General features: G+C 59.9%; 2 protein-coding genes across 2 annotated transcripts in view; one reads left to right on the top strand and one right to left on the bottom strand.

The window, feature by feature from the left end:
* Positions 1–119: 119 nt before the first annotated feature.
* On the bottom strand, positions 120–9,528 carry DQX1 (DEAQ-box RNA dependent ATPase 1). Its single transcript, XM_059470724.1, has 11 exons — positions 8,830–9,528; positions 6,649–6,842; positions 3,908–4,283; positions 3,530–3,766; positions 3,258–3,357; positions 3,010–3,165; positions 2,675–2,866; positions 2,469–2,594; positions 1,650–1,840; positions 777–967; positions 120–697 (listed from the first exon to the last, which is right to left on the bottom strand). Exons 1-11 carry the CDS (start codon positions 9,118–9,120, stop codon positions 514–516), a joined length of 2,238 nt encoding a protein of 745 aa, XP_059326707.1. The 5' UTR covers positions 9,121–9,528; the 3' UTR covers positions 120–513.
* Positions 9,361–25,007, top strand: part of LOC132072090 (dedicator of cytokinesis protein 2-like) — a 52,926-nt gene continuing 37,279 nt past the window's right edge. Inside the window, 25 exon segments of the mRNA XM_059470087.1 lie at positions 9,361–10,429; positions 11,144–11,195; positions 11,371–11,422; positions 11,425–11,443; positions 11,446–11,568; positions 13,034–13,117; positions 13,216–13,256; positions 13,418–13,473; positions 13,546–13,663; positions 13,744–13,892; positions 14,230–14,365; positions 14,458–14,612; positions 14,957–15,038; positions 15,897–16,032; positions 16,352–16,427; positions 16,656–16,735; positions 16,838–16,963; positions 17,047–17,171; positions 17,802–17,900; positions 18,910–18,982; positions 19,074–19,177; positions 22,053–22,242; positions 23,349–23,446; positions 23,556–23,645; positions 23,901–24,001. Coding sequence (XP_059326070.1) covers positions 9,361–10,429; positions 11,144–11,195; positions 11,371–11,422; positions 11,425–11,443; positions 11,446–11,568; positions 13,034–13,117; positions 13,216–13,256; positions 13,418–13,473; positions 13,546–13,663; positions 13,744–13,892; positions 14,230–14,365; positions 14,458–14,612; positions 14,957–15,038; positions 15,897–16,032; positions 16,352–16,427; positions 16,656–16,735; positions 16,838–16,963; positions 17,047–17,171; positions 17,802–17,900; positions 18,910–18,982; positions 19,074–19,177; positions 22,053–22,242; positions 23,349–23,446; positions 23,556–23,645; positions 23,901–24,001 — 3,434 coding nt within the window.

Below are 25,007 nucleotides of genomic sequence, written 5' to 3'. Positions count from 1 at the left end.
ACTCTGTGGTGATGTCCCTGGGCAGGATGGACCCCACCCTGGCTGGATCACTCTCTGGTGACGTCCCTTGGCAGGAAGGACCCCACCCTCACTGCAGTCACGGACACGAAGCCAGGAGCAAAGGTCACAAAACTTTATACAGGAGGAGGGACCCGTGTGTGGCCCCTCGGCCCCGGGCGTGGGGGGAGTGGGACAGGCGATGCCTCCAGCCCCGCAGCACCCCCAGGAAACACGGGGTGAAGGAGCCCAGTGGGGAGGGCCCACAACACTCCCCCGGCCGGGGCCAGCGCTCCCCAATCCACGCTCCGAGGTGCCGGGGTGGTCCCACGGCCGCCGGCCCACGACTGACCGCGGCGCAGAGCCGAGGCAGTGCCAGGCCGTGCCCGCGCCTCCCTGCGAGCCGGGACAGCCCCTGCGGGCACGCAGCCCCCCTGGGGCCTCCCCGGGGCTCCCCTGTCCCCAGGGTCACGGCCAAGCCCAGGCAGCCCCACCGCGGGGCTCCGCTGCTCCGGCTCACTGCAGGACGCACACGTCCGCGGGCTCGTCCTCCTCGCGTCTGGCACCCTCCGCCAGCTCCGCCTCTGCCGGCGCCGCCTCCTCGGCCGCCACCACCTTCTCCCGCAGCTCCATCAGCAGGTCCCGGCCCTCGCTGGGCGGCAGGTTGCTCAGGTAGTACTGCGGGGCCAACTCCACCAGCCTGCGAGGAGGACAGCGTGGGCTCAGCCAGCTACAGGGACACCCTGTAAGGAAGGAGCTGCCCCTCCCCGTCCCCTCACATTTGGGGCTGGATCTCCGAGACCACTTGCAGGCAGTTGTCCTGAGAGATGGTGAACTCGTGGTAGAGCACCCAGGGGGGCAGGCGGCGCGGGGGTGCCCGCAGCAGGTACCCAGAGGCGGGGGCCAGGTGTGCCACGTGCTTGTGCGTCAGCATCACGTAGTTACCGGAGCCGTCGATGTCCCGGGCGACCTGCGAGGGACCAGCGGGTGTCAGAACTCAGCACATCCCTCTGGGTGTCTAGAGTTGCTGAGGACACCGTTGTGGGGCTCAGAGACCCTGGCATGCTGCCCAAAAACACCTCGGGATTTCATTTTGACCCTTGAAGCAAGTTGCCAGATTTGTATGAGGACGTGAAAGTCACACAGGTTTGAACAGTGTAATAACAAAATGATGACAGGGTGAAAATGTAGATTTTAGGATTTTTGGTATGGGGGTTATGAGGACAAGATGGAGGAATCTGGGCGTGTCTAGCCTTTCTTTCTTCTTCTTGTTCTCCATTTTCTGCAGTGATGTTGGCACTTTGGGATTGGTTTAGAGTAGAAGTGAACTGTCTAACACAGGTGATAGGTATTGGCAATTAAGTGTAAATATGATATACATAGTTTGTAGTATAAAAGGACAACACAGAGTGCCTGTGGCTGCCTTGCTGAGCAGACCTCAGCTGGGCAGAAAGAAAATTTTATAGATAAGAATTAATAAACAACTTCAAGACTGAAAAGTGTCCAGACTCGTTCTTCAGCTGCGTGGGCTGAAGCAGAGACATCCTGCACATCTGGGGGCAGCAATTATCAACAGCAACCCGAGAAGCAGGGAGTGGGGGGCTGCACACCCCAACATCTCCCCCATAACTCCCCACGGGCCCTGGGCTCACCTTGAGGAAGTAGCCGGAGATGAGGGCGCGCTGGATGTTGAGGGCGTTGGCGTCGGAGCCGAAGGCGGGCGGGGACACCGGGAGCTCGATGCGGCGCATGGCCTCCAGCAGCTCGGCGCGCACCGTGCCCGCCAGGCGCAGCGCCTCGGCACTCAGCCCCTGCTTCCGGCACCAGCCCTCGTCCTCCGCGTCTGCGGGGGCACAGCGAGGTCACAAATGGGGGGATGAAGTGGGATAGTGGGGGCTGGGATGTGGGGACAGGGGTGGGACAGTGGGGGCTGTGATGTGGGTATAGGAGTGGGACAGCAGGGTCAGAGATGGGGGGACAAGGATGGGGTCAGCAATGTGGGGACAGGGGTGGGAAAATGGGGTCAGCAATGTGGGGACAGGGGTGGGAAAGTGGGGTTGGAAATGTGGGGACAGTGGTGGCACAGTGGGGGCTGTGTTGTGGGGACAGGGGTGTGATGGTGGGGTTGGCAATATGGGGATAGGGGTGGCACAGTGGGGGCTGTGATGTGGGACAGGACAGTGGTGCCATGGGGTGGGGACAGGTGAGCAGAGAGCCCGCTGGGGTGGGGGCTTGGGGAACACAAAAACACCGCTGTTTCCCTGTCTGTGACCCCTTCACACAGTGGTGACAATGACTGAGCCCCCAGGCTAGAGCTGGGACCCCCAGATCCTCCCCAGCCAGGCTGGCCTTTAGGATGGGGTCAGCAATGTAGCTCCAGGGGAGGAATGCATGAGGGGACACAACAGGGGACACAAGGGGTCTGTGGGATGCCCACAGTGATGAAGCCCCCCAGCCCCTGCCCCACTCACGCTGCTGGAAGGCATTGAAGATGTTGATGAGGGTGAAGTGGTCCCCGCTGGGGTGCAGCAGCGCCCGCCGGCGCAGCGCCACGGCCTCCTCCAGGTGCGTGGACAGGGGCACGAAGCAGGGCGATGCTGGGGGTGGGCAGGGGGTCACTGTGTGTCCCCAGCATCCCCTGGCACTGCTGGCTGCCCCCCAAGCCCCCACAGGGTACCTGTGAGCATGGCAGCCAGGCTGACCATCTCCTCCACGCAGTCGAACTCGCAGGAGGCGATGAGGGCCTTGGCCAGCTGCGGGTCCAGGGGGAATTCTGACATGATGATCCCAACCTCCGACAGATTTCCGTCATCATCCAGGGCTGCCAGGTAGTCCAGGTCCTCCAGAGCTTGCATCAGCGACTCAGGGGCTGGGGTGGGACATCAGGCAGCTTTGCCCACTCTGTCCAGTCCCTCCCCAGAGACAACCCAGGCCGCAGTGATGGCCACAGCCATGGCTGCCCCATCGTGTCCCTCTGCTCCCCACGCCATGCCTGGCCCCCCTGGGCTCTACCTGGGCGGTCAAGGAAGTCACACTGGCCCATGTCAGCGATGTCCAGGCGCTTCAGCAGCAGCACCAGGCGGCTCAGGCTGGTCTCACTGACCTGTGGTGCAGGGCTGGGGGGCATGCGCTGCTCAAAGGCCTCTGAGTACAGGCGCAGGCAGGTGCCTGCAGGAGAGAGGACAGGGACAGGGTGGGGATAGGTGCTGGCCCAGGGCTGCTGGCAGTGCTGAGGGGGGGACACTGGAGCAGGGGCTTACCTGGGGGGCTGCCAGCAGCTCTCTGCATGCGTGACTCGGCCTGGCTCCGGCTGATGGGCCGCAGCACCTGGGACTCGGCGCGGATGCGGGGGTTGTACACCTGCAGGCGAGGCTCTGAGTGGGACCTCTGCCATCCCCCAAACCTCTCACCTGCCACTGCAGGGCCACGACTGTCACCTCCCTGGGGCACACCCCTCCTCCCAGCCTGGGACACCACAGCCCACTGCACCCAGGGCAGACCCAGACCCCCACGTGTCCCCTGTCCCACTCACGCTGCGCAGCTCCAGCCCCGAGTCGATGACGAAGCGCACGGTGCCCAGCGAGAAGGACGAGTCCCCGAGCCAGTGGGTGACAATGACACGGCGCTCCCGGCCCTCCTCGGGTGTCTCATAGAGTCTCTGTGCAGCTCTGCCCAGCCCGGGGTGCAGCGGCAGCACCAGCAGCGGGCCCAGCGCCGGGCTCAGCGCCACGGCCTCCGTCTGGATGGCAGCACAGCACTCCGAGATCTCCTGAGCAAGGACAAGGGGGACAGGTGACACTTGCTGACACCGCAGTGTCCCCATTCCCATGTTGTGCCATGCCCTGTGCCCACCTCCACTACAAAGGAGCTGCAGCTGCCCCTCCAAACCTCCCTTGCCCTGTTCCCCCACCTGCTCGCTGGCCAGGAAGACGAGGACGTTGCCGGGCTCCTGGCGCCGGTGGATGTCCAGCACGGCCTGGCACGCAGCAGCCACGCTTCCGTGGGCCGGCGGCTCCCGGTGGAGCAGCTGTGGCGGGGAGCCGTGCCCGGGCACCCTGACCACGGGCGGGTCCCCGCAGAAGGCGCGCAGGCGCGGCTCCAGGGCGGGCGAGGTGACGATGACGAGGCGCAGGGCCGGGCGCTGGCGCAGCACGTCCTTGAGCAGCCCCAGCAGCGCGTCCGTGGGCACCGTGCGCTCCTGTGCCTCGTCCAGCACCACCACCCCGTACTGCCGCAGCAGCGGCTCCGACGTCATCTCCCGCAGCAGCATCTCGTCCGAGCAGAACCTGGCATGGCCCCCACCCATCAGCATGGACCCCTGGCTGGGGGGACACCTCATCCCTCCCCACAGCAGCCCCTTCCCCACATCCCAGATTGCCAAGCAATGTGTATCCTATTTTGTCTAAACTCAGTCCATCCGTCCAGGTGTCCAGAGTTGCCCAGGACCCCGCTGGGGGGCTCGGAGACCCTGGCATGCTGCCCAAAAACACCTCGGGATTTCATTTTGACCCTTGGAGCAAGTTGCCAGATTTGTATGAGGACGTGAAAGTCACACAGATTTGAATAGTGTAATAACAAAATGATGACAGGGTGAAAATGTAGACTTTAGGATTTTTGGTATGGGGGTTATGAGGACAAGATGGAGGAATCTGGGTGAGTCTAGCCTTTCTTCTTCTTCTTCTTCTTCTTGTTCTCCATTTTCTACTGTGATGTTGGCACTTTGGGATTGGTTTAGAGTAGAAGTGCACTGTCTAACATAGGTGATAGGTATAGGCAATTAAGTGTAAATATGATATACATTGTTTGTAGTATAAAAAGACAACACTGCCCTGGGGGCAGTCAGAGTGCCTTTGGCTGCCCTGTTGAGCAGATCTCTTATTTTACAGATAAGAATTAATAAACAACTTCAAGACTGAAAACTGAAGAGCTCTGACTCTTTCTTCAGACACGCGGGCTGAAACAGAGACCTTTCGCACATCTCGGGGCAGCAATTAACAACCAACAACTCGAGACTATTTGCTCCTCCTGCTCTGGTGTACTGTCACCACAGTGTCACCATGCCACACACCTTCCCTGGCATTTCTCCTAGACTGCCAAGCAATGTGTGGATCCTATTTGCTCCTCCTGCTGTGGTCACCAAGTCTCAGTTTGGAGAGCCAGGTGTGTGTTAAGGAAGGCAGGAGCCTCCCCTGAAATGGAGAATGTAAACCTTCCCCACTCCTCTGAATTGCTAAGAATTTTAAATTAAGGGGCTCTCAGGCAAAAAGGATATGGTAGCAGGAAATAACAGTTCTTTAATAGGGAAGAAAATAAAAGGATAAAATAAACAATGCAGTATACTAGAACAACACTGACAGAGTCAGAAGACAACCTGACACCCTGTGGGTCAGGGTGTTGGTAGCAGTCCCATAGGAATTGTGGCTGCAGCCCTCCTGCAGTGTCAGGGGTGGCTCTGTTGGAGCAGGGATCCTGTAGAAGGGATCCAGTGGAAGAGGCAGCTGCTGTTCCTCTGGGAAATCCAGTGGAGAAGCTGTGCTGGTGTCCCAGGATCTCCAGATTATACCCAGGTAGCAATGCTTGGCTCCTCCCCCTGGGCTCACATCTCCCAATGGGATGCTGTAGTTCTTATCAGCCATGCAGTGACATTCAATAGCTGTTATCAGCAGGTGTCCCCTCCCGAGGGAGGAGTGAGTGTGGAAGAGATAAGGAAAACTGCCCACTGTGACAAAAGATAGCTGCCATACAAATTGTATAGAATACATCTTGCCTTGCAATCTGGGACACAGCACACTGTCACTATGCCACACACCTTCCCTGGCATCTATCCTACATTGCAAGGCAATGTGTGTGTTCTACTTGCCATGTGTCAGAGGTGGGGCAGTTATCTTCTGTTCCTTGGGCAGTTTGCTTTATCTCTTCCACAGCCAATCCTCCCTCCAGGACATATCTTCTGCTAATGGGCCATTAATCATTAATTATCTTCTGTTAGCGGGCCAGTGAGTGTCACTGCATGGCTGATAAAATTCCATCATCCCATTGTGAGATGCTCCACCCAGAGGGAGGAGCCAAGCATTCCTACCTGGATCCAATCTGAGATTCTGGGACAACAGAACAACCTTTCCACTGCATTCCCAGCTGCCTCTTCCACTGGATGCCCAGAGGAAGACTGCACCTTTCTACAGGATCCCTGCTCCAGCAGTACCACAGCTGGCACTGCAGGAGGGCTGAGCCACCATGGGATGGGGCTGTGCCACCACCCTGACACACAGAGGGGCAGGTTGTGTTCTGACTCTATCAGCGTTATTTTGACTTACTGCATTGTTAATCTTATTTTCATTTTCTTCCCTAATAAAAACCTCTTATTCCTACTCACACATCTTCGCCTGAGAGCCCCTTAATTTCAAATTTAAGGCAATTCAGAGGGAGGGGGTTTACATTCCCCATTTTAGGTGCTTCCTTAGCACACCCCTTTGTCTTTCCAAACCGAGACACCCCAGATCAGCCTCTCCCCAGATCAGCCCCTCTCCAGATCAGAGCAGCCCGTGCCTCTCCCCAGCCAGGCCAGCCTGGATTAAGGGATTAGGCGGGGTTTAGCGGGATTAGGGCACCGTGCTCCCGTTCCCAGCACGGGCCCTGCTGTCCCTGCCCTACCTGAGGATGGTGTCAGCAGTGCAGCAGTCCTCGTGGGGCACACAGTAGCCCACCTCGTGGCCCAGGTTCAGGTCCATCTCGTCGGCCACGCGCAGGGAGAGGCTGAGGGCGGCCAGGCTGTGGGGCTGGGTGCAGGCCACCAGCCCGTGGGCAAACGACATGGACAGAGCGTACTCGGCGCACCACTGGGGGATCTGTGGGGACAGGACATGGGCAGTGTGGCTTCAGGACTGTCCCCTCCCCGCTGTGCCACTCCAAAGTGCATAAAGACCCTCCCCATGGAATTGGCTGCAGGATCTCCGGGGTCAGGGGCTGTCCAGAGGCACTCAATTTTCATTTTGTGTGAAAAATGCCTATTTTATAATTGGCTTTTTGCAAACATTAAAATGAATATTCTGTGTTATGTTAGAAAGTGATGCTCTATTAATTTTCTTACACAGTCTGTTAAATATAGCTTTAGGTTATAACAAAATGTTAAAATAGAAACTATGCTATGTAAGATACTTTTAAAAAGAAAGGACTCGCAGTGAGATAGCAGCCACAGGACACCTGAATCTTTCAGAGAAAGAGAATTTATTGCTCCATTATCAGAAGAAACAAACTTCTTCCCACCTCACTCAGCCATGAAGACTCTGGTTAGGATCAATAGGAAGAAGCTGACACTGACCAGACAGAATCCTGTGTTTGAATGGAATTGATGCATCATGTATGAGGTGTATGAATATGTAACAAGCTGTTGCTTTTAAGGGTTAATCCTGCTGTTAACCTGTGTCCTTTGTCAGGCTTATTTTGCCTAGAAAGAGCTACCTGGACTGTCTGTAACTCTTTGTTTTTATTGTCTCATATTGTCCTAATCCAAATTGTCCAAAATTTTTATTACTCTAATTATATTGCTGTATTTATTACCATTTTATTACTATTAAGCTTTTAAGATTTTTAAAAACAAATGATTGGCGTTTTTCACAGGCAAGATGTTCCCTCTGCGCTCCTGTCACCTCTGAGCCCCACAGCCTGTGCCAGGAGACCCTTGGCCCCACACCTGCAGGTTCCTGCCCTGGTGTGGGACACCACAACCCTGCTCTCACATGAGGGACATGGGACAATGGCCTGGGAAACCCACAGAGGGACAGGGAAGGGATCACCAGGGAGCAGCTGCTAGCCAAGTGCCTGGCCTGACAGCATGGGACAGTGCCAAGGCCACGCAGATGTCCCTTTGGCACCAGGGACCTGAGTCCTGCTCCCTCCTGTCACCTCTGAGCCCCCCACGAGCGCTGCCTGTGCCTCAGTGTCCCCAGGGCCCTGCAGGGACTAACAGCAGGGAGCTGCACCCCAAAAACACCGACCCTGGGGCCCGCACAGGAGCTTTGATCCCCAAATCTGGCAGTGCCAGCCCAGCTCAGGAACTCAGCAGGTCACACCCAGGGAGCTGATTTGCTTGAGCACCTGGAGCCCAGGGACAACACCCTGATAGCCTGGGGGACCCAGCCCGACAGCCTGGGGGGACCCAGCCCTTCCAACACCACAACAGCCCGGGGGACCCAGCCCAATAACCTGGGGGGATCCAGCCCATTCCAACACCCTGATATCCTGGGGGACCCAGCCCTTCCAACACCCTGATATCCTGGGGGACCCAGCCTGACAGCCTGGGGGGACCCAGCCCTTCCAACACCCCAGTATCCTGAGGGACCCAGTGCATTCCAGCACCCCAATATCCTGGCTGACCCAGGCCATCCCAACACCCCCATAACCTGGAGGGACCCAGCCCGTTCCAACACCCCGATATCCTGGGGGACCCAGCCCGATATCCTGGGGGACCCAGCCCATTCCAACACCCCGACAGCCTCAGGCGACCCAGCCCATTCCAGCCCTGCAGCTCCGCCACCACAATCGCCTCCCCGGTCAAAGTCTGCCCGGTGCTGGCCCCGAGCGTCACCAGCAGCTGGGACCGGCTCCCCGGGGCCATCCCGCGGGGATCTGCAGGCCCAGCTCCGGGAGGGGCCGTTCCTCCCTCCGGTGCCAGCGCTCCCCGGTTCGTGCCCAGCTTTGCCCATCCCCAGCACATCACGGTGCCCGCCCACCCCGCCGGGCTCCGGGCAGCGTTCCCGGGCACCCTGTCCGTGTGTCCCTCTCCACCCGCTCTGGGGGGATCAGACACCACAGCCCAGCTGCCCTCGGGCTCACCTGGGTGCTCTTGCCGGTACCGGGGGGCCCGGACACCAGCACGATGCCGCTGCTGCCCTCCAGGTGCTCCATGAAGCTGTACTTGGCTGTCCACACCGGCAGCTCCCGCCGCTGCCGCAGCAGCTCGTAGTACCGGGAGGAGAAGGGCAGCCCGTCGTAGGGGTTCACCTCCAGGTCGCCGTCGCAGCCCAGGGACGGCTCTTCATCCTCCTCCTCCTCCTCCTCTTCCTCCAGCGCGGAGCCGGGGCCGCTCGGCCCGGGCAGGGGAGCCGGGGCCCCGGAGCCGGCCATGGCGGGGACACCGGAGCTGCGAGGGCGGGCGGGGGTGGAGCGGCACCGGCGCTGACCCACCCCCGCCTACGTACCGGGAAGGCGCCCGGTGCTGCCCAGTGCCACGTCCCGGCCGGCGGGGAGGGGGGAGCTGCGGGCACCGGGGACGGCCGGGGGATGCGGGCACGGGGGTGACACGGCCGAGGAGATCAGGGACAGAACCGGAGTGTGGGGAGAACGGGCGGGGAAACGGGAAAGGGGATGGGGAACCGGGAGAGCCCCGCAGGACCGAGCGGAGTGCGGACACCGGACAGGTGTGCTGTTCCCCGCCGTGCGTGGGGACCGGACCGGAGGCGGGGTACGGGGGTTGCGGGACAGGGCGGACACCTTGGGAGGGTCGGTCCCGAACGGCACGGGCCGGACCGGGTCGGCGGAGCACCTGTACGGGACGGTCCGGACCGGGCACCTGAGCACCGGCACCGGGCGGAGCGGGCGGGCGGGCAGGTCGGGGGCAGGTCGGGGGCGGGTCAGGGGCGGGTTCCCCGCACTCCCTCAGGGCCGCGGCCCCGGTTCCGGCCCCGGTTCCGGTTCCGGTCCCGCCGCTCACCTGCGCGCGCCACCGCGGGCCCTGCCGGGGGACACGGCCACGTGACCCGCGGCAGCCAATCAGCGTCCGCGCCGGGCGGGGCCCGGATGTGGCGGCGGGACCGGAGCGGACGGAGCGCCCCGGGACCCCCCCTCGGCACCGCTCCCGCCTCCGCTGCCAGCTCCGCCCTGCGCCCCCGAGCCGGCCACGGCTGCGGCCTCAGCCCCCGAGCAGCCCCTATTCGGACCGGGCTTCCCGGTACCGGACATCTAGGTGCTGATGTGGGACATCCCGTACTGGATCTGGGCATCCCGGTGCGGGACCGGGCGTACCACAGCCGGGCATCGTGTACCGGCGTATCTTGTAGCAGTGTTGAGCATTTCCATACAGAACATCTTATAGTGCTGTGGGATGTACTGGAACCGGGCATCCCGTACCGGTGTCGGTCCTTCCGTACTGGAGCATCCATTAACGGTGCTGCTCATACCGGTGCCGGCATCCCGCTGCATCCCGTACCAGCACGGGGTGTATCGGGGCCGGGCATCCCGCTGCAGGACATCCCGTACCGGCGCCTCGCACCCGAAGCGGCTCCCGGTGGGACCGGCAGGTGGAGCTCCGTGACCGGCGAACGGCCCGGCCTGAGCTCCCGCCGGGACCGGGCACGGGCCGGGGATCCAGCGGTGCCTGCTGGCCCCGGGACTGCGGAGATCGGGAACCGGGAGGGCCTGGGGACATGCACAGGGCGTTTGGGGACATACACGGGGGGGTTTAATAATAATTATTAATAATATTAGTTAAGAATAATTGATTATTAAATAATATTAAATATTAAATAATGAATAAAATACTGTATTAAAGAATTCTATAGTAAACTCTACTAAAGAATACAGAAAGGGTACTTACACAATGCTAAATGGTAATAATTAACAATAATGGTAATAATTGTAATAATAAATAATAATATTATTAATGGTAATAATTAATAATAATTGCTATAATAATTGTAATAATTATTAATAATAACAACATTAATGATAATAATGGTAATAATTTATAATAACAGTACTTAAGAATAATAAATTGATTATTAATTAAATACTATTAAATGTTAAATAATAAATAAAATATTATATTAAAGAATTCTATACTAAACTTTACTAAAGAATACAGAAAGGACACTTACACAATGCTAAAAAGATGATAATGAAAACTTGTGACTCTCGCCAGAATCCCAACACAGCTTGGGCCTGATTGGCCAAAGATTGAAAACAACTCCCAGCAGAATCCAATGGAACAATCACCTGTGGGTGAACAATCTCCAAACACATTCCACATGAGCACGACACAGGAGAAGCAAATGAGATAAGAATTGTTTTCCTTTTTTCTCTGAGGCTTCCCAGCTTCCCAGGAGAACAATCCTGGGTGAGGGGATTTTTTCAGAGGATGTGAATGCCACAGGGCACGACGGCAGAAATCTTGTGCCAGCAAGGAGCCTCACAGCTGGCACAAGGTTTGTGGCTCTTGGTGCTGTGGTGTGGCTGGAGCACTCTGTGCTCCCAGCTCCATCCCCGTGTCCTGCTCTTGGTCATTCAGAAGTGTCACCATGCCACCAGAACCCACCCAGTGACCAGACTGAGCCCAGACCCTTGGCCGGTGCTGTGGGGGCTCCATCCCCACCCCGGCAGGGACAGCACGGTGGGGTGGGCCCTGCTGAGGAAGCAGAGGTTTCACAAGCTGGGGGGGTACACGTGACACGGGAGGGTGGCAGGAGGAACCACCCGTGGCTCGGCAGCGCCCCGGTCCCCCGGCACGGCCCCGGTCCCCCGGCACGGCCCCGGTGCTGCCCCGGTGGCCATGGCGCCCTGGCTGCCCACCAAGGACAAGCTTGGCGTGGGTGAGTGGGGGCTCTGGGGCTCTGCGGGGGTCCCCACTGGGCTGCAGGGATGGGGGGCTCAGGGTGAGGTGACATCCGTGGTGACACCCCCGTGGTGGCACAAGCTGGGGCTGCAGGGCTGGCGACAGCAGGCTCAGGGACGGTGGCCAAGCAGGACAGGAGCCAGCAGCACCCACGCTCCAGGAGGTGCAGGGCTGGTGCTGCTGCTGGGGGTGGAGAGCACCGGGCTGGGGGCTTGGCTTCCCTCCAGCCTCTGGGCGAGCCTTGAGACACCCCAGGAATTTTCCTCAGGGGGAAATTGCAGCTGCCTTGCAAAGCTTTGGGCACCCCCAGTTTGGGCTCCCTGCGCTTGCACCAGCTCGGAGCACCCCCACTCCCTGCAGCACCCCCAGCTTCTGCTGGCTCCTGCAGCCCTGTGCTTCTTCCCTTTTCTTGTGGGGCCGTTTCCTGCGCCCTTCCCTTGCACTCTCTGCAGCGCCGGAGCTGCTGCAGGGTTCTGGGGGTGCCTGAGCTGCTGCAGGGTTCTGGGGGTGCCTGAGCTGCTGCAGGTTCTGGGGGTGCCTGAGCTGCTGCAGGGTTCTGGGCAGTGCCTGAGCTCCTGCAGGGTCCTGGGGAGCACCTGAGCTCCTGCAGGGTTCTGGGCAGCACCTGAACTCCTGCAGGGTTCTGGGCAGTGCCTGAGTGAAGGCTGAGCTGCTGCTGCTCCCAGCATGGGGAGCTCAGGGTGATGGGAAAGGTCCTGTGAGACCTCGGGGTTCCTGGTGCAAGGTGGGTCTGGGGGTGCTGCAGTGTGAGCTGGCCCTGCCTGGAGCTCAGGGAGGGCACAGGTGCTGACAGAGACCCCCCGGTGCAGGGGCTGTCCCCAAATCTGGGGGCCAAACCACCTCTGCCTGCCTCAGAGCTCTCCCTGGGGCCAGAAATAGCGACAGGGACAACCACAGCACAGCCGGGCAGGAAGCTGCTGGTCACCGAGAGCACCGCCCCCTCCCCTGCCGCCGGCTGTGCTGTCCCCAAACAGGCCTGTCCCTGTGCCACCAGCCCTGTCCCTGCACCACCAGACTGTCCCTGTGTCCCGGTGCCACCATCCCCGGGCAGGGGCTCAGCTGGCACTTCCCTCCCCACACTTCTTGTGCCAGGAACAGGACCACTGGCACCCAGGGTGTGGGTGGAGGCAGAGGGGACCCATAAGGGACCCCTGAATGCCAAAAAGGGTCTGGGGGATTCTGTGTGGGGTGTGTGGGGCTGGGGGATTCTGTGTGGGCTGTGTGGGGTCGGGATGCTCTGGGGTCTCATCCCTGAGCTGTTTGTGGGGCCAGGGCTCTGCCCCATCTCTCAGGGCTGGACAGGGCCTGTTTTGGGGGGCGCCATGGGGGGCTGGCTGTGGGGTGCAGGTGCCTGGGGGCTGCTGAGGGGCTCCAGGCAGGGCTCCAAACCCCCATCCCCTCTTCCCACAGCCGTGTGGAACTTCCCGCGCACCAAGGAGCATCACCTGCCGCTGCAGATCGGGGAGATGGTGCACATCCTGCAGGCCTCCGAGGGTAAGGGGGACCCCCAGTGAGGGTTCCTGCCCCCTCCTTTGTCCCTGAGCCGGGGCCAGGTCCCCCAGCCCGGCTGACAATGTCCCCTCCCCTGGCAGGCTGGTACTGCGGGTACTCGCTCCGGAACAGGGCTGCCCGGGTAGGTGACAGGCTGCTGGGGTTTGGTGGCAGCAGGGACACTGCTGGTGGCTCTCTGTCCCTGCTGGGTGTCTGGAGGGGGGCAGGCTGGGCACCCTGTGGCATTGGCAGCCCCCAGCTGTGCCCTCCTGAGGGAAATCTCCATGGCTCTGGCTCCCTCAGGGCATCTTCCCTGCCTCGCTGATCCGGCTGAAGGGCGCCACGGTGGAGCAGAGGGGGTAGGTCTGGGGGGCACAGGCAGGGGTTGGGGAGCTCCACTTTCTGCTCCCTGCGGTCCTGGGGTGCTCCAGGGCTCCCTGTGCCTCCCCCAGGCTGGAGGAGAGCGCGGTGCCCTCCGACATGCCCATGGTGCAGGAGATCACCACCACGCTGCGCGAGTGGGCCACCATCTGGAAGCAGCTCTACGTGGTGAGGGACGAGGCTCTGGGTGTTGGGGACATCTGGGGACAGGCTGGGGGAGCCCCGGTGACCCCGTGGTGGTGCTGCAGGCCGGGCAGACGGAGCGCTACGGGCAGGTGAAGAGGATGATGCAGGAGCTGATGGAGCAGCGCTCGCAGCTGCTCTCGGGGACGCTGCCCAAGGACCAGCTCCTGAGGCTCAGGAAGGAGGTCACCGGCAGGATGGACTATGGCAACAAGTGAGGCTGGGGACAGGGACCCCAGATCTGCCTCTGGCACAGGCTGTCTGGAGCCCAGGTGTCCTCCTGGTGTCCTGGCTGGCTGTCCCAGTGTCCTCATCGTCCCAGCTGGCTGTCCCGTGCTGGCTGGGGACAGTAATTGTGCCACCAGCTGCTCAAGCCACCTGGCCAAGGGTTATGACTGGGACAGGAATGTTCCTGGTGCTGCCAGCTGCTGTCCCCTTTCCCAGTAGGATCTGTGCTGTGCCCCCAACCCTGTGCAGGACAAGTGTCCCCTGGTGGGACACACAGTCCCAGGTGCCCCCGGTCCTGTCTCACCCCACCCTGGCCCCTGCAGGATCCTCGCCCTGGACCTGGTGGTGCGGGATGAGGACGAGAACATCCTGGACCCCGACAGGACCAGCGTCATCAGCCTCTTCCAGGCTCACAGGAGGGCGGCACAGACCCTCAGCCAGCGCCTCCAGGAGGAGACGGTGAGGCTGCTGCCAGCCTGATGTCTGTCCCAGAGCCTGATGTCCCCTGTGCCAGGGGAGGTGACAAGGCTGAGCCACCTCGTGTCCCCCAGAGCTCGCAGCAGAGGGCACCAGGTCGCGGCACCCACGGGGCTGCTTCGCCCTCCCACAACCTCTACCTGTGCGTGCGGAACTTCGTGTGCCACATCGGGGAGGAGGCGCAGCTCTTCATGGCGCTGTATGACCCCGGCGAGCAGCGCATCATCAGGTGGGGGCTCAGGACAGACCCCTGCCCCTGTCCCTGCTGTGCTGGGTGTTTGTCCTGCTGCCCCCTGAGGCGTTCCCCTCATGCTGCCCGTCCTGCCCAGCCCTGAGGACCCAGCGGTGTCACAGGGGGAAGGGACACATCCCTTTATTGTCATGGCGCCATATCCCACGGGACAGCCCATCCTGTCCTGCCCCAGGCACTGCTGAGGCGACCAGGGGACAGCCAGGCTGGCCCAGTGCCTGTGCCGCGACTGGGGACCCTGGTGGGATGGAGGGTCCGTGGGATGGGAGCTGTTGGGGTCTCTGCCACCCCCGTGCCCACCGCAACCATCACCCACCCCGCAGCGAGAACTACGTGATCCGCTGGGCCAGCACCGGCGTCCCGCAGGACATCGAGCTGCTCAACAACCTCAGGGTGGTGTTCACGGTGAGCGCAGAGCCTGGGGAGCCGCGCTGCTGCCCCTCCTGCAGATTTGCCCCCACCCGCAGCTTTTCGGTGCCCCGTGTGCCCCCGGGTCAGTCCCCCTGCCCAGGGACCCCCAGCCCCTTCGCTGATCCCTGATGTGGCACCTGCCGTGGGGCTGTCCCTTGGGGTCCCCTCCCGGTGCTGGGGGTCCCGGTGTGTCCCGTCCCCGCTCGTCCCACGCCCCCGTTGCTGACTCAGCGCTTTGGCTGCAGCGCAGCGCTGACCCCCGGGACGCCGCGGAGCCATCGATATGCAAATGAGGCGGGAAAATCAATGTTAATTAATGAGCAGCATCAGCACTTGGGCTGCGCTGCCGCCCCCGGTTCTCGCCCATCTCTGCGCTCTGCTCTGCTCTGCTCGCTGCTGATGTGTCCCCAAGCGTTGTGGCGTGTCCCCATCCCTTGTCCTTAGCGCCGCTGGGAGGTTTTGGCGCAGGGGCGGCCCCCAAAGGATCCGGTCCCCTCCCCAGCCGGGGTACAGGGCCCCCCACATCCTCACACCATGCCAGGTTCCCCCCGCTGCCAAACTGCCTGCTCTGGGGTGACCCGTTGGGTCCGTCGGTGTCCCCACCGCGGGGATTTGGGGCTGGCATTGTCCCCACCGCGGGGATTTGGGGCTGGCATTGTCCCCACCGCGGGGATTGGGGACTCCTGGGGTGCGCAGGAGCCCCCAGGGCAGCGGGGCCGTGTCCCCACTGTCCCCACAGTGCAGGACAGCAGGGACGCTCTGTGCCCACCGCCACCCCGAGGTCACGCGGCGCTGTCACTGTCGCATCCCCTGCGGCGCTGCCAGGGTGACACTGCCCTGTGTGTCCCGCAGGACCTGGGCAGCGCGGACCTGAAGCGGGAGCGGCTGTTCCTGGTGTGCCAGATCATCCGCGTGGGGCGCATGGACCTGCGCGACAGCCACAGCCGCAAGCTCAGCACGGGGCTGCGCCGGCCCTTCGGCATCTCAGGTGGGGCTGGGGACCCCGGGGACCCCCGTGCCACCACCCTGGCACTCCCCCAGAGCCACGACACCGGGATCTGTGATGTCCCTGGGCTGCTCCCGCTGTCCCTTTTCCCTGCCTGCAGACCCCAACCCCATGGTTGTCCCCACACTGTCCCCCCTCCGGGGCTGTCCCTGCTCAAAGGACACTTCACCCGCCCTGTCCTGGCACAGGGGACCCCCCCTGAGCAGCCCTGGGGAGCTCCCCTGCCTTCAGCTCCCCCTATGACCCCATTCTGGGCTGGGATTGTCACCCCTGGCACGGCGCCACCTGTGTGTCACTGCAGTGATGGACATCACCGACATCGCCAGGGGGACGTGTGACAGCGACGAGGACAAGCAGCACTTCATCCCTGTCCACCCGTGAGCCCCGAGGGGAGGCTGGGAGGGCAGGGAGGAGCACCCCAGGGCCTGGCTGGCATGGGGACAGCACCTGGTGGGATGGGGACATCCCCTGGCTGGCATGGGGACAGCACCTGGCTGGCATGGGGACATCCCCTGGCTGGCATGGCGACAGCACCTGGCTGCCAGGGGACAAGAGGTGCAAGGACCCAAGAGGAAAGATTTTTCCCCCAAATGTGGCTTTCCCAGGGTGGCTGCTGATGGCGATTTCCTTCACACCATGATCCGGAAGGCGGTGGAGGGCAAGGACATCAACCACAAGGGACAAGGTAGAGACCCTGTGTCCCCTGGGCCACCTGCTTGTCACATGAGGGATCGAGGACTTGTGTGTCACCCTGTCACCCCCTGAAAAATCCCTGTGGTCCCTGCAGGGCTCTGGGTGTCCCTGAAGGTGCTCTGGGGAGACCTGAGCCAGGTGAGGAAGGACCACCCGCACCTGGTGGACCGCAGCACGGCGGTGGCTCGCAAGCTGGGCTACCCGGAGGTCATAATGCCAGGCAAGCATGCTGGGGACAATCCTGGGCATCCCTGGGGGTGGCAGCGTGGTGGCAGGGCCTGGCTGACGGGGCTCTCCCCACAGGTGATGTCAGGAACGACATCTACCTGACCCTGGTGCAGGGCGAGTTCGACAAGGGCAGCAAGAAGACGCAGAAGAACGTGGAGGTGACAGTGTGTGTGTGTGACGAGGCAGGAAACGTGGTGCAGGTATGGCAGCTGTCCCCTATGTCACCTTGGGTATGGCAGGTGTCCCCTGTGTCACATTGAGTATGGCAGGTGTCCTCTGTGTCACCTTGGGTATGGCAGGTGTCCCTTGTGTCACCTTGGGTATGGCAGGTGTCCCCTGTGTCACATTGAGTATGGCAGGTGTCCCCTGTGTCACCTCACTTTGGGTAGAGCCAGCAGCTCCTCCAGGCTGGAGGAGCCTCTTGGGCCTCTGGAATTGCTGAAAATAGAGGTCTGGGAATGGAATAAAGAAATGGGAAAGTGACAATAAGGAATTGGGACAGAGATAAAATTGTCCTGCCCTGGGGACAGCCAGACCCCCTGGCCATATCCAGTGTCCCCAGGACAGGAAGGAGCTGCGGACAGGGTGGTCAGACCCAGGTGTCACCTCCCCAGGGTGGCTCTTGTCACTCTCCAGGTGTTCTGTCCCCAGTTCTCACCTGGCTCCTGAGGGATGGGCTGCAATTCTCCATCCCCATCCCTGGGAGGGCCATGTGTCCCCTTCGAGGTGGCACCAGGCAGTTTAGGGGGGTGTGGGCAGGGGGTTTGGGACAGGGACTGTCCCCTCCCTGCGAGGTCATGGGGCTGATCCCGAGGTGTCTCCTCCTGCAGAACGTGATCCACGCGGGAGCAGGGGACAGCCCCAGCAGCCACTACCGCTCTGTTGTCTACTACCAGCAGCGGCACCAGCGCTGGATGGAGACCCTCAAGGTGTGGGGACACCGGGGCTGGGGTGGGACAGCCCTGCAGCCCCTCCTGGATGTGCCACTCGCTCCTCCTGCTGCTCTAGGGGGTCCCTTTCAGAGCAAGCATTTTGGGGGGGCAGTCCTTGGTCCCATCTCGGGGACAATGGACGTGCTGCCAGGGTCACAGTGTGACCCCTGGATGGTCACCCAGTCCTGGGGGTGTGTGACGGTGTTCACAGGGGTCTGAGGATGAGGGAAGAGACGAGGATCTGACTCCATGTTTCAGAAGGCTGATTTATTATTTTATGATATATATTATATTAAAACTATACTAAAAGAATAGAAGAAAGGATTTCATCAGAAGGCTGGCTAAGAATAGAATAGAAGGAATGAATAACAAAGGTTTGTGTCTGGGACAGAGAGTCTGAGCCAGCTGACTGTGATTGGCCATTAATTAGAAACAACCACATGAGACCAATCACAGATGGACCTGTTGCATCCCACAGCAGCAGATAATCAATGTTTACATTTTGTTCCTGAGGCCTTTCAGCTTCTCAGGAGGAAAAATCCTAAAGAAAAGATTCTTCATAAAACATGTCTGTGACAGGGATGGGCCCTGCAGCCCTGTCCCCATCCCAGTGCTCCCAGTTCGGCCTCACTGGTTCACTGGGGAGGACGTGGGGTTGGTTTGCAGCAGTGGATGGTCTGGCACAGCCCCTGCCTGGGCACACAGGGACATCGTTGGGGGCACAGAGGGACATTGGCCAGAGGGACATTGGCCAGGTGTGGGCACACAGGGACATTGGCCAGGTGTGGGCACAGAGGGACATTGGCCAGGTGGGGGCACAGAGGGACATCATTGGCCAGGTGGGGGACTGAGGGACATTGGCCAGGTGGGGCACACAGGGACATTGGCCACAGGGACATTGCCCAGGTGAGGGCACACAGGGACATTGGTCAGGTTGTGGCACACAGGGACATTGCCCAGCCGGTGGCACAGCCCCTGCCCTCACCTTGGCCCCTCTCTCCCCCAGATCGCTGTCCCCATCGAGGACGTGCACAGGACCCACCTGAGGTTCACCTTCCGCCACCGCTCCTCCAGTGACTGTGAGTGTCCCCTGGTGCCAGCACTGCCTGTCCCTGCCTGGGGCCGTGTCCCTGGTCCCCTGCAGCTCCCCCTCACGCTGTGTCCCCCCAGCCAAGGACCGGAGCGAGCGGATTTTCTCCATGGCCTTTGTGAGGCTGATGCGCCCCGATGGCACCACGCTGCGGGATGGGGAGCACGACCTGGTGCTCTATAAGGTATGGGGGGACCCCAGAACCCCCTAAAGTGGGGAGAGCTGTGGGGCAGCAGCACTTCTGGGGCCAGGATCCCAGTCCCTGCCTGAGCCACGGCGCTGGTGGCACGTACCCAAAGTCCCCGAGGGTTTGTGGTGTCCCCGAGGGTTTGTGGTGCCTCCCTGCTGTCCCTGCTGTCCTTGGTGACAGGGTCTCTCTGCACACACATCTCCAATCCCTGTGCTGCTCCTCTGGAACGCCAAGTTTGCTCTGGGAGAAGGTGATTTAAGCCTTTGTGACGGGCAGGGAACGTCCCCGTGCTGTGGCTGCGCTTCACCTGATTTCACCAGCCCTGCACTGCTGGGGTTTGCTCTGAGACAGTGGGGGGGAGGCAAAAATCGCTGCTCATTTGGGAAAAAACGCTGTCAGCTTTAATGTGAAGGTGCTGCTCCCTTACCTGGTGTCCCCTCACCTCACTGGGACTGCTGTGACAAGAGGAGTGGGTGGTGCAAGCTGGTCCCCACTGCCAGAGTGAGCTCAGGGCTCTTCCCAGTGTGTTGACACCTTCTGGGTCCCTTCTGGGGTCCCTTTTGGGGTCCCCTCTTGGGCCTCGTCTGGGCTCATGGAGTTCCAGTGTCCCTGAGCTGCTGCATGGGGGTTGTCTCTGATTTTGGCAACGTGACCACAGCTTCTCCAGGCAGATCCACGTCCCTCCCTGAGTTCTGCCTTTTTTTGGGATGGCTCCTGCCTGCTGTGGCAGCCCAGGACAGGGACAGACCACGCTGTTCCTCCCTGAGGCTCCTGCACATTTGAAATCATTATGTCCCTCCCTCCCTCCCTCCCTCCCTGCTTTATTTTTGGGTGAAAGACCCAAATTCTTGAACTGCTGCCGTGGCCCTCGGCGCTGGCTCTGCTCCCTGGCTCTTTGGGGACTGTCCCCTCCACAGCAGCAGCATTGGGCACCTTTGGGATGTGGCAGGGAGATCAAACCTCCCACACCTCCCTGCCAGGAGAACAAGCCCTGCACAGCCCCTGTTCCCCTCAGAGAGCTGTCCCTGCCCTGCTGAGCCCCACATCCTGCGCTGCTCCATCCTCTCCCTGCCTGGCTCTGGCTCTTCCTGGCAGGCTGGGAAGTCAGAAAATATTTCATCTTTTTGTCTCTGCTTACCAGAGGAATGTGAGTGAAGGGCTTTTAGCTGCTCAGAGCTCTTGATCTCCAGCTGCTCTGAGCTGCAGATAGTTTTCCCTGCATGGGCTCCAGACAGTTTTCCCTGCACAAGCTCCAGATGTGTCCTGGAGGGGAAAAGCCACCAGCAAACAGCTCTGTCACCTCCCTGCCACCTTCATCTGTAGGGGTTTCACCCTGCCAGGCAGCAGGCAGGGAGGGATGTGTGTCTGTGAGCTGCAGCATGGCTGGCTGTGGTCATCCCCCACGTCCCAGGCTGGCCAAGAGCAGGGAAGGTCACTCAGAGTGACCCCAGTGAGTCCTCCTGGGTGGAACATTGAATTTGACCCTCATTCATGGAGAAAGTTTCCCACACTTCAAGATAGACTGGAATCCACAAAAGTGTGAAATAGATTATAGAGAGTAGTGTAGGTGTATCACTGGGTGAGAAATTGAGGTTTTGGGATTTTTAGTGTGCTGTGGATGGAAGCAAGATGGAGGGCACAGGGTGTCATCCTGGGTTTCTTCTTCATGCTGCTTCTTCCTCCTTCTCCATTGGTTTGGGTGGCATTTTGTAATTGGGCAGAAAAGTCCCCATTTCAGCTCTGTGGGATCAGTTATTGGGTTAAAAGGGAAAATAATCCAGGTGTCAGCTCTTGATTGGATAGTTTAGCTTTAAAAGACCTTGGAACAAGAGATTGTTGGCCATTTGGTGCCTTCTAATGAAAAGCTGCAGAACTCACAGCAGTGAGACTGTTTTACTGATAAGAAATAACAAACACCTGAGTCCCAACACAAATTACTCTCTCAAGTGTGTTGGGAAGGTTAAAGTTTGACAAGAAAGTCTCACAGATGCTTAGCAGAAAGATTTTTGAGTGTAAAATCTGATGAAGGAATAGAGATGGAAGCAAGTTTTGATACAGAAGAAAAGAATTGCTGAGCCAGTCTCACTGGATAACCAAGGAGGCAAAGGCTGTGTTAGTTAGAAGGGGTTTTATGGCTTAGAGCAAAGGATAAACCCACCCCAAACAAGAAGATGTTTTTACCAAGCAGAAAGAGAGCACAGGCAAACAAGTCAGCAAATGCTGCAAGTAGAAAAAAGGCTCAGATTTTTCCACTGCAAGAAAACTGAAAAACAACTTCTAGCTTAAACTGTAATGCACTGACTTTTAGTGATTGGAGAACAGTAACATGAATATGGTTATTACAGTAGTTATGATAGGCTAGAGATAAAAGTTAAGGTATAGATTGGTTCTACTGTATGAAGATGCTCAGCAAAGAAAAGTATATAATGCATTATAACCAAAAGAAAAGTATATAATGCATTGTGACCAAAAGAAAAGTATATAATGAATTTGTAACCAAAAGAAAAGTATAGAATGCATTGTAATCAAAGGAAAAGTATACAATGCATTGTAACCAAAAGAATATAATATGTTGTGACCAAAAGGAAAGTATAGAATGCATTGTGACCAAAAGAAAAGTATATAATGCATTTATAACCTAAACTCAGGGTCTCCAGGCCTGCCTGCAGCTGGAGCTGACAGCTGTGGGCACAGCTCTGTCACCCATGACCTTGGATGGAATAAACTGCATTTCAGAGAGCTGCCTGGAGTCCCACATCCCTCATTTCGGCTCTTACACAAGTGCCTTCAATCCAGACCCATAAAACCCCACAGCTGGTGCCCCCACACGCCGGGGATGGCTCAGCTGTCGCTGTGCTGTGCCCTGCAGGGTGACAGCAAGAAGCTGGAGGATGCCAGCGCGTACCTGTCGCTGCCCTGGGAGCGGAACGCGCCCGAGCCGCGGCTCCTCTCGGGCTCCTCCTTCCGAGTGAGCGGGGCCGCGGCCGCCCTGGCCCCGTCCGGCCGGGACAGCTTCCAAATCTCCACGCTGGTCTGCTCCACCAAGCTGACCCAGAACGGTGAGTGCTGGGTCCCCACAGAGCGGGGGCAGCTGGGGCTGTGTCCCCTCGCCGGTGGTGCTCCCGCCTGCTGGACCATAGTCCTGATATTTGGGTCTCCAGGGTCCATCACACTGGGCTGAGATTTGGGGACAGTGAGTGCTCAGTTTGGCCATGCTCAGGATGTGGGAGGGCTCAGTTTGGCCATGCTCAGGATGTTTTTGGGGAGATCAGCTCCATCTGGGGATTTTTGGGGCTGCCATCCACTGGAGAGGAGCAACAATGAGTGGGATTCCCACTTGAATGTGGCTGTTGGAGGCTCCATGACCTTCTCTCCAAACTGAGGTGGGAATTGAAGCTCTGTGGTTTCACCCCCATCCCTGGATTAGCTCCTGCTGGACCATAATTCTGATATTTGGCTCTCCAGTGTCCATCATGATGGGACAGAGAGCTGGGGACAGTGAGGGCTCAGTTTTTCTATGCTCAGGATGTGGGAGGGCTCAGTTTGGCCATGCTCAGGATGTTTTTGGGGAGATCAGCTCCATCTGGGGATTTTGGGGGGCTGCCATCCACTGGAGAGGAGCAACAACGAGTGGGATTCCCACTTGGATGTGGCTGCTGGAGGTTCCATGACCTTCTCTCCAAATGGAGGTGGGAATTGGAGCTCTGTGGTTTTTCCCTCATGCCTGGGTCAGCTCAGGGGAGTTTCCAGCATCCCTGGGCTGCTCTGGTGCCCCCTCAGCCAGGGGAAGGGCCCATGTGATGGGCTGGGCTCTCCCATCTGCTGCAAGGCTGGAGGGTGGGAATGGCTCATCCTGCTCTGGCTGAGTGCAGGGGACTCAGGGGACGTGACCTGGTGGCCTGGGGATGTGACACACAGTGACAGCAAGGTGCAGGGCGCTGTGGTTCAGTGTGGAGGGCTCAGGGATGAGGCTGCTCCATTCATTCCCTTCCTGTAGCACAATTTTGTCCACCACAACCTATTTAAGGTTTGTGCTTTATGGGCTTGGCTTCAGGGGGTCTCAGTGGTTGTGGGAGGGGTCCTGGCTGCTCCTGGTGGGGGAGCAGGGGGTTGGTGACACTGGGGTGTGACAGAGAGTCCTCAGTGCCCCATTCCCCCTGCCCAGTGAACCTGCTGGGGCTGCTCAAGTGGCGCTCCAAGCCCAGCCTGCTCTGTGGGAACCTCCAGAAGCTGATGAACGTGGATGGAGGAGAGGTCATCAAGGTACCGCCAGCATTTCCTCCCTCCCTGGCTCCTGCCCCCCACTCCCCATGCCCAGAACTGGGTTTTGGGCAGTGCTGGGATCATCCCTCGAGCTCTGCTGTCCCCTCAGTTCCTGCAGGACACGCTGGATGCCCTGTTCTCCATCATGATGGAGCACTCAGACACCGATGTCTATGACACCCTCGTGTTTGACGCCCTGGTGAGCACAACCTGTGTGGGTCTGAGCCCTCCCCAGTGCAGGGTGGGCACTGGTGGGACTGGGACAATGGGGTTTGAGTGACCCAGCACAGGGCAGGGCTGTTCTGGGGGACATTGTCCCTTTGGGGGACAATCCCAGCAGCATTTAAAGGTGTTTTACCACAAGAGTGACCCCAGTGATGGCTCAGGGTGGGCTCAGGGTGGCAGAGGGGTCCCCCTGCCCACGCCAAGCCGTGCCCCTGCCTGCTGCCCTCAGGTTTTCATTGTCAGGCTGGTGGCTGACAGAAAGTTCCAGCATTTCAACACCGTCTTGGAGGCCTACATCAGGCAGCACTTCAGCGCCACGCTGGCCTACAAGTGAGGGGCTGGGGCATGGGGGGGACAGGGATGGGACAGCTGGAGTGGGGTGGGGGACAGGGATGGGACAGGTCTGGGACAGCCAGGATGGGGGCTGGGACAGGGCTGGGACATCTGGAGTGGGGCTGGGACAGAGGGGACAGGGAGGGATAGGGTTGGGACAGCTGGAATGGGGCTGAGACATCCAGGATGGGGCTGGGAGAGCTGGAATGGGGTGGGGGACAGCTGGAGTGGGGCTGGGACAGTGGGGACACAGAGGGACAGGGCTGGGACATCCAGGATGGGGCTGGGACAGCTGGAATGGGCTGGGACTGGGATAGGACAGCTGGAATGGGGGAGGACAGCTGGAGTGGGGCTGGAACATCCAGGATGGGGCTGGGACAGATGGAATGGGCTGGGGGACAGGGCTGGGACAGGGCTGGGAGAGCTGAAAGGGTGGGGGACAGGATGGGGCAGCTGGAATGGGGTGGGAGAGGGCTGGGACAGCCAGGATGGGGCTGGGAGAATGGGGACAGGGGGGACAAGGCTGGGACAGGGCTGGGACAGCTGGAATGGGCTGGGACATCCAGGATGGGACTGGGATAGCTGGAGTGGGGCTGGGACAGTGGTGACAGGGAGGGAAAGGGCTGGGACAGCCAGGATGGGGCTGGGACAGCTGGAAGGGTGGGGGGCAGGGTTGTGACAGTAGGTACAGGGAGGGACAGGGCTGGGACAGCTGGAATGGGGCTGGGACAGAGCTGGGACAGCCAGGATAGGGATGGGACACCTGGGATGGAGCTGAGATGGTGGGGACAGGGGGGACAGGGCTGGGACCGATGAAATGGTGGGAAAGGGCTGGGATAGCTGGAATGGGGCTGGGACAGGGAGGGACAGGGCTGGGACAGCTGGAATGGGATGGGACATCCAGGATGGGGGCTGGGACAGCTGGAGTGGAGCTGGGACAGCTGGAAGGGTGGGGGACAGGACTGGGACAGCTGCAATGGGGCTTGGACAGCTGGCATGGGGC

The sequence above is a fragment of the Ammospiza nelsoni genome, chromosome 4 (genome assembly GCF_027579445.1).
Source record: "Ammospiza nelsoni isolate bAmmNel1 chromosome 4, bAmmNel1.pri, whole genome shotgun sequence".
NCBI lineage: Eukaryota > Metazoa > Chordata > Aves > Passeriformes > Passerellidae > Ammospiza > Ammospiza nelsoni.
This window is presented reverse-complemented; position numbering and strand designations above follow the sequence as displayed.

What these genes read in the sequence shown, in the direction of transcription:
- DQX1 (XM_059470724.1), bottom strand. Translation starts at nt 9,120, where the DNA reads ATGGCCGGCTCCGGGGCCCCGGCTCCCCTGCCCGGGCCGAGCGGCCCC. An exon ending in CCTGGCTGCCATGCTCACAG is followed by an intron (nt 2,595 to 2,674) that starts GTACCCTGTGGG and finishes GCCCACCCCCAG; the next exon opens with CATCGCCCTGCTTCGTGCCC. An exon ending in CTTCAATGCCTTCCAGCAGC is followed by an intron (nt 1,841 to 2,468) that starts GTGAGTGGGGCA and finishes GTGCCCCCGCAG; the next exon opens with ACGCGGAGGACGAGGGCTGG.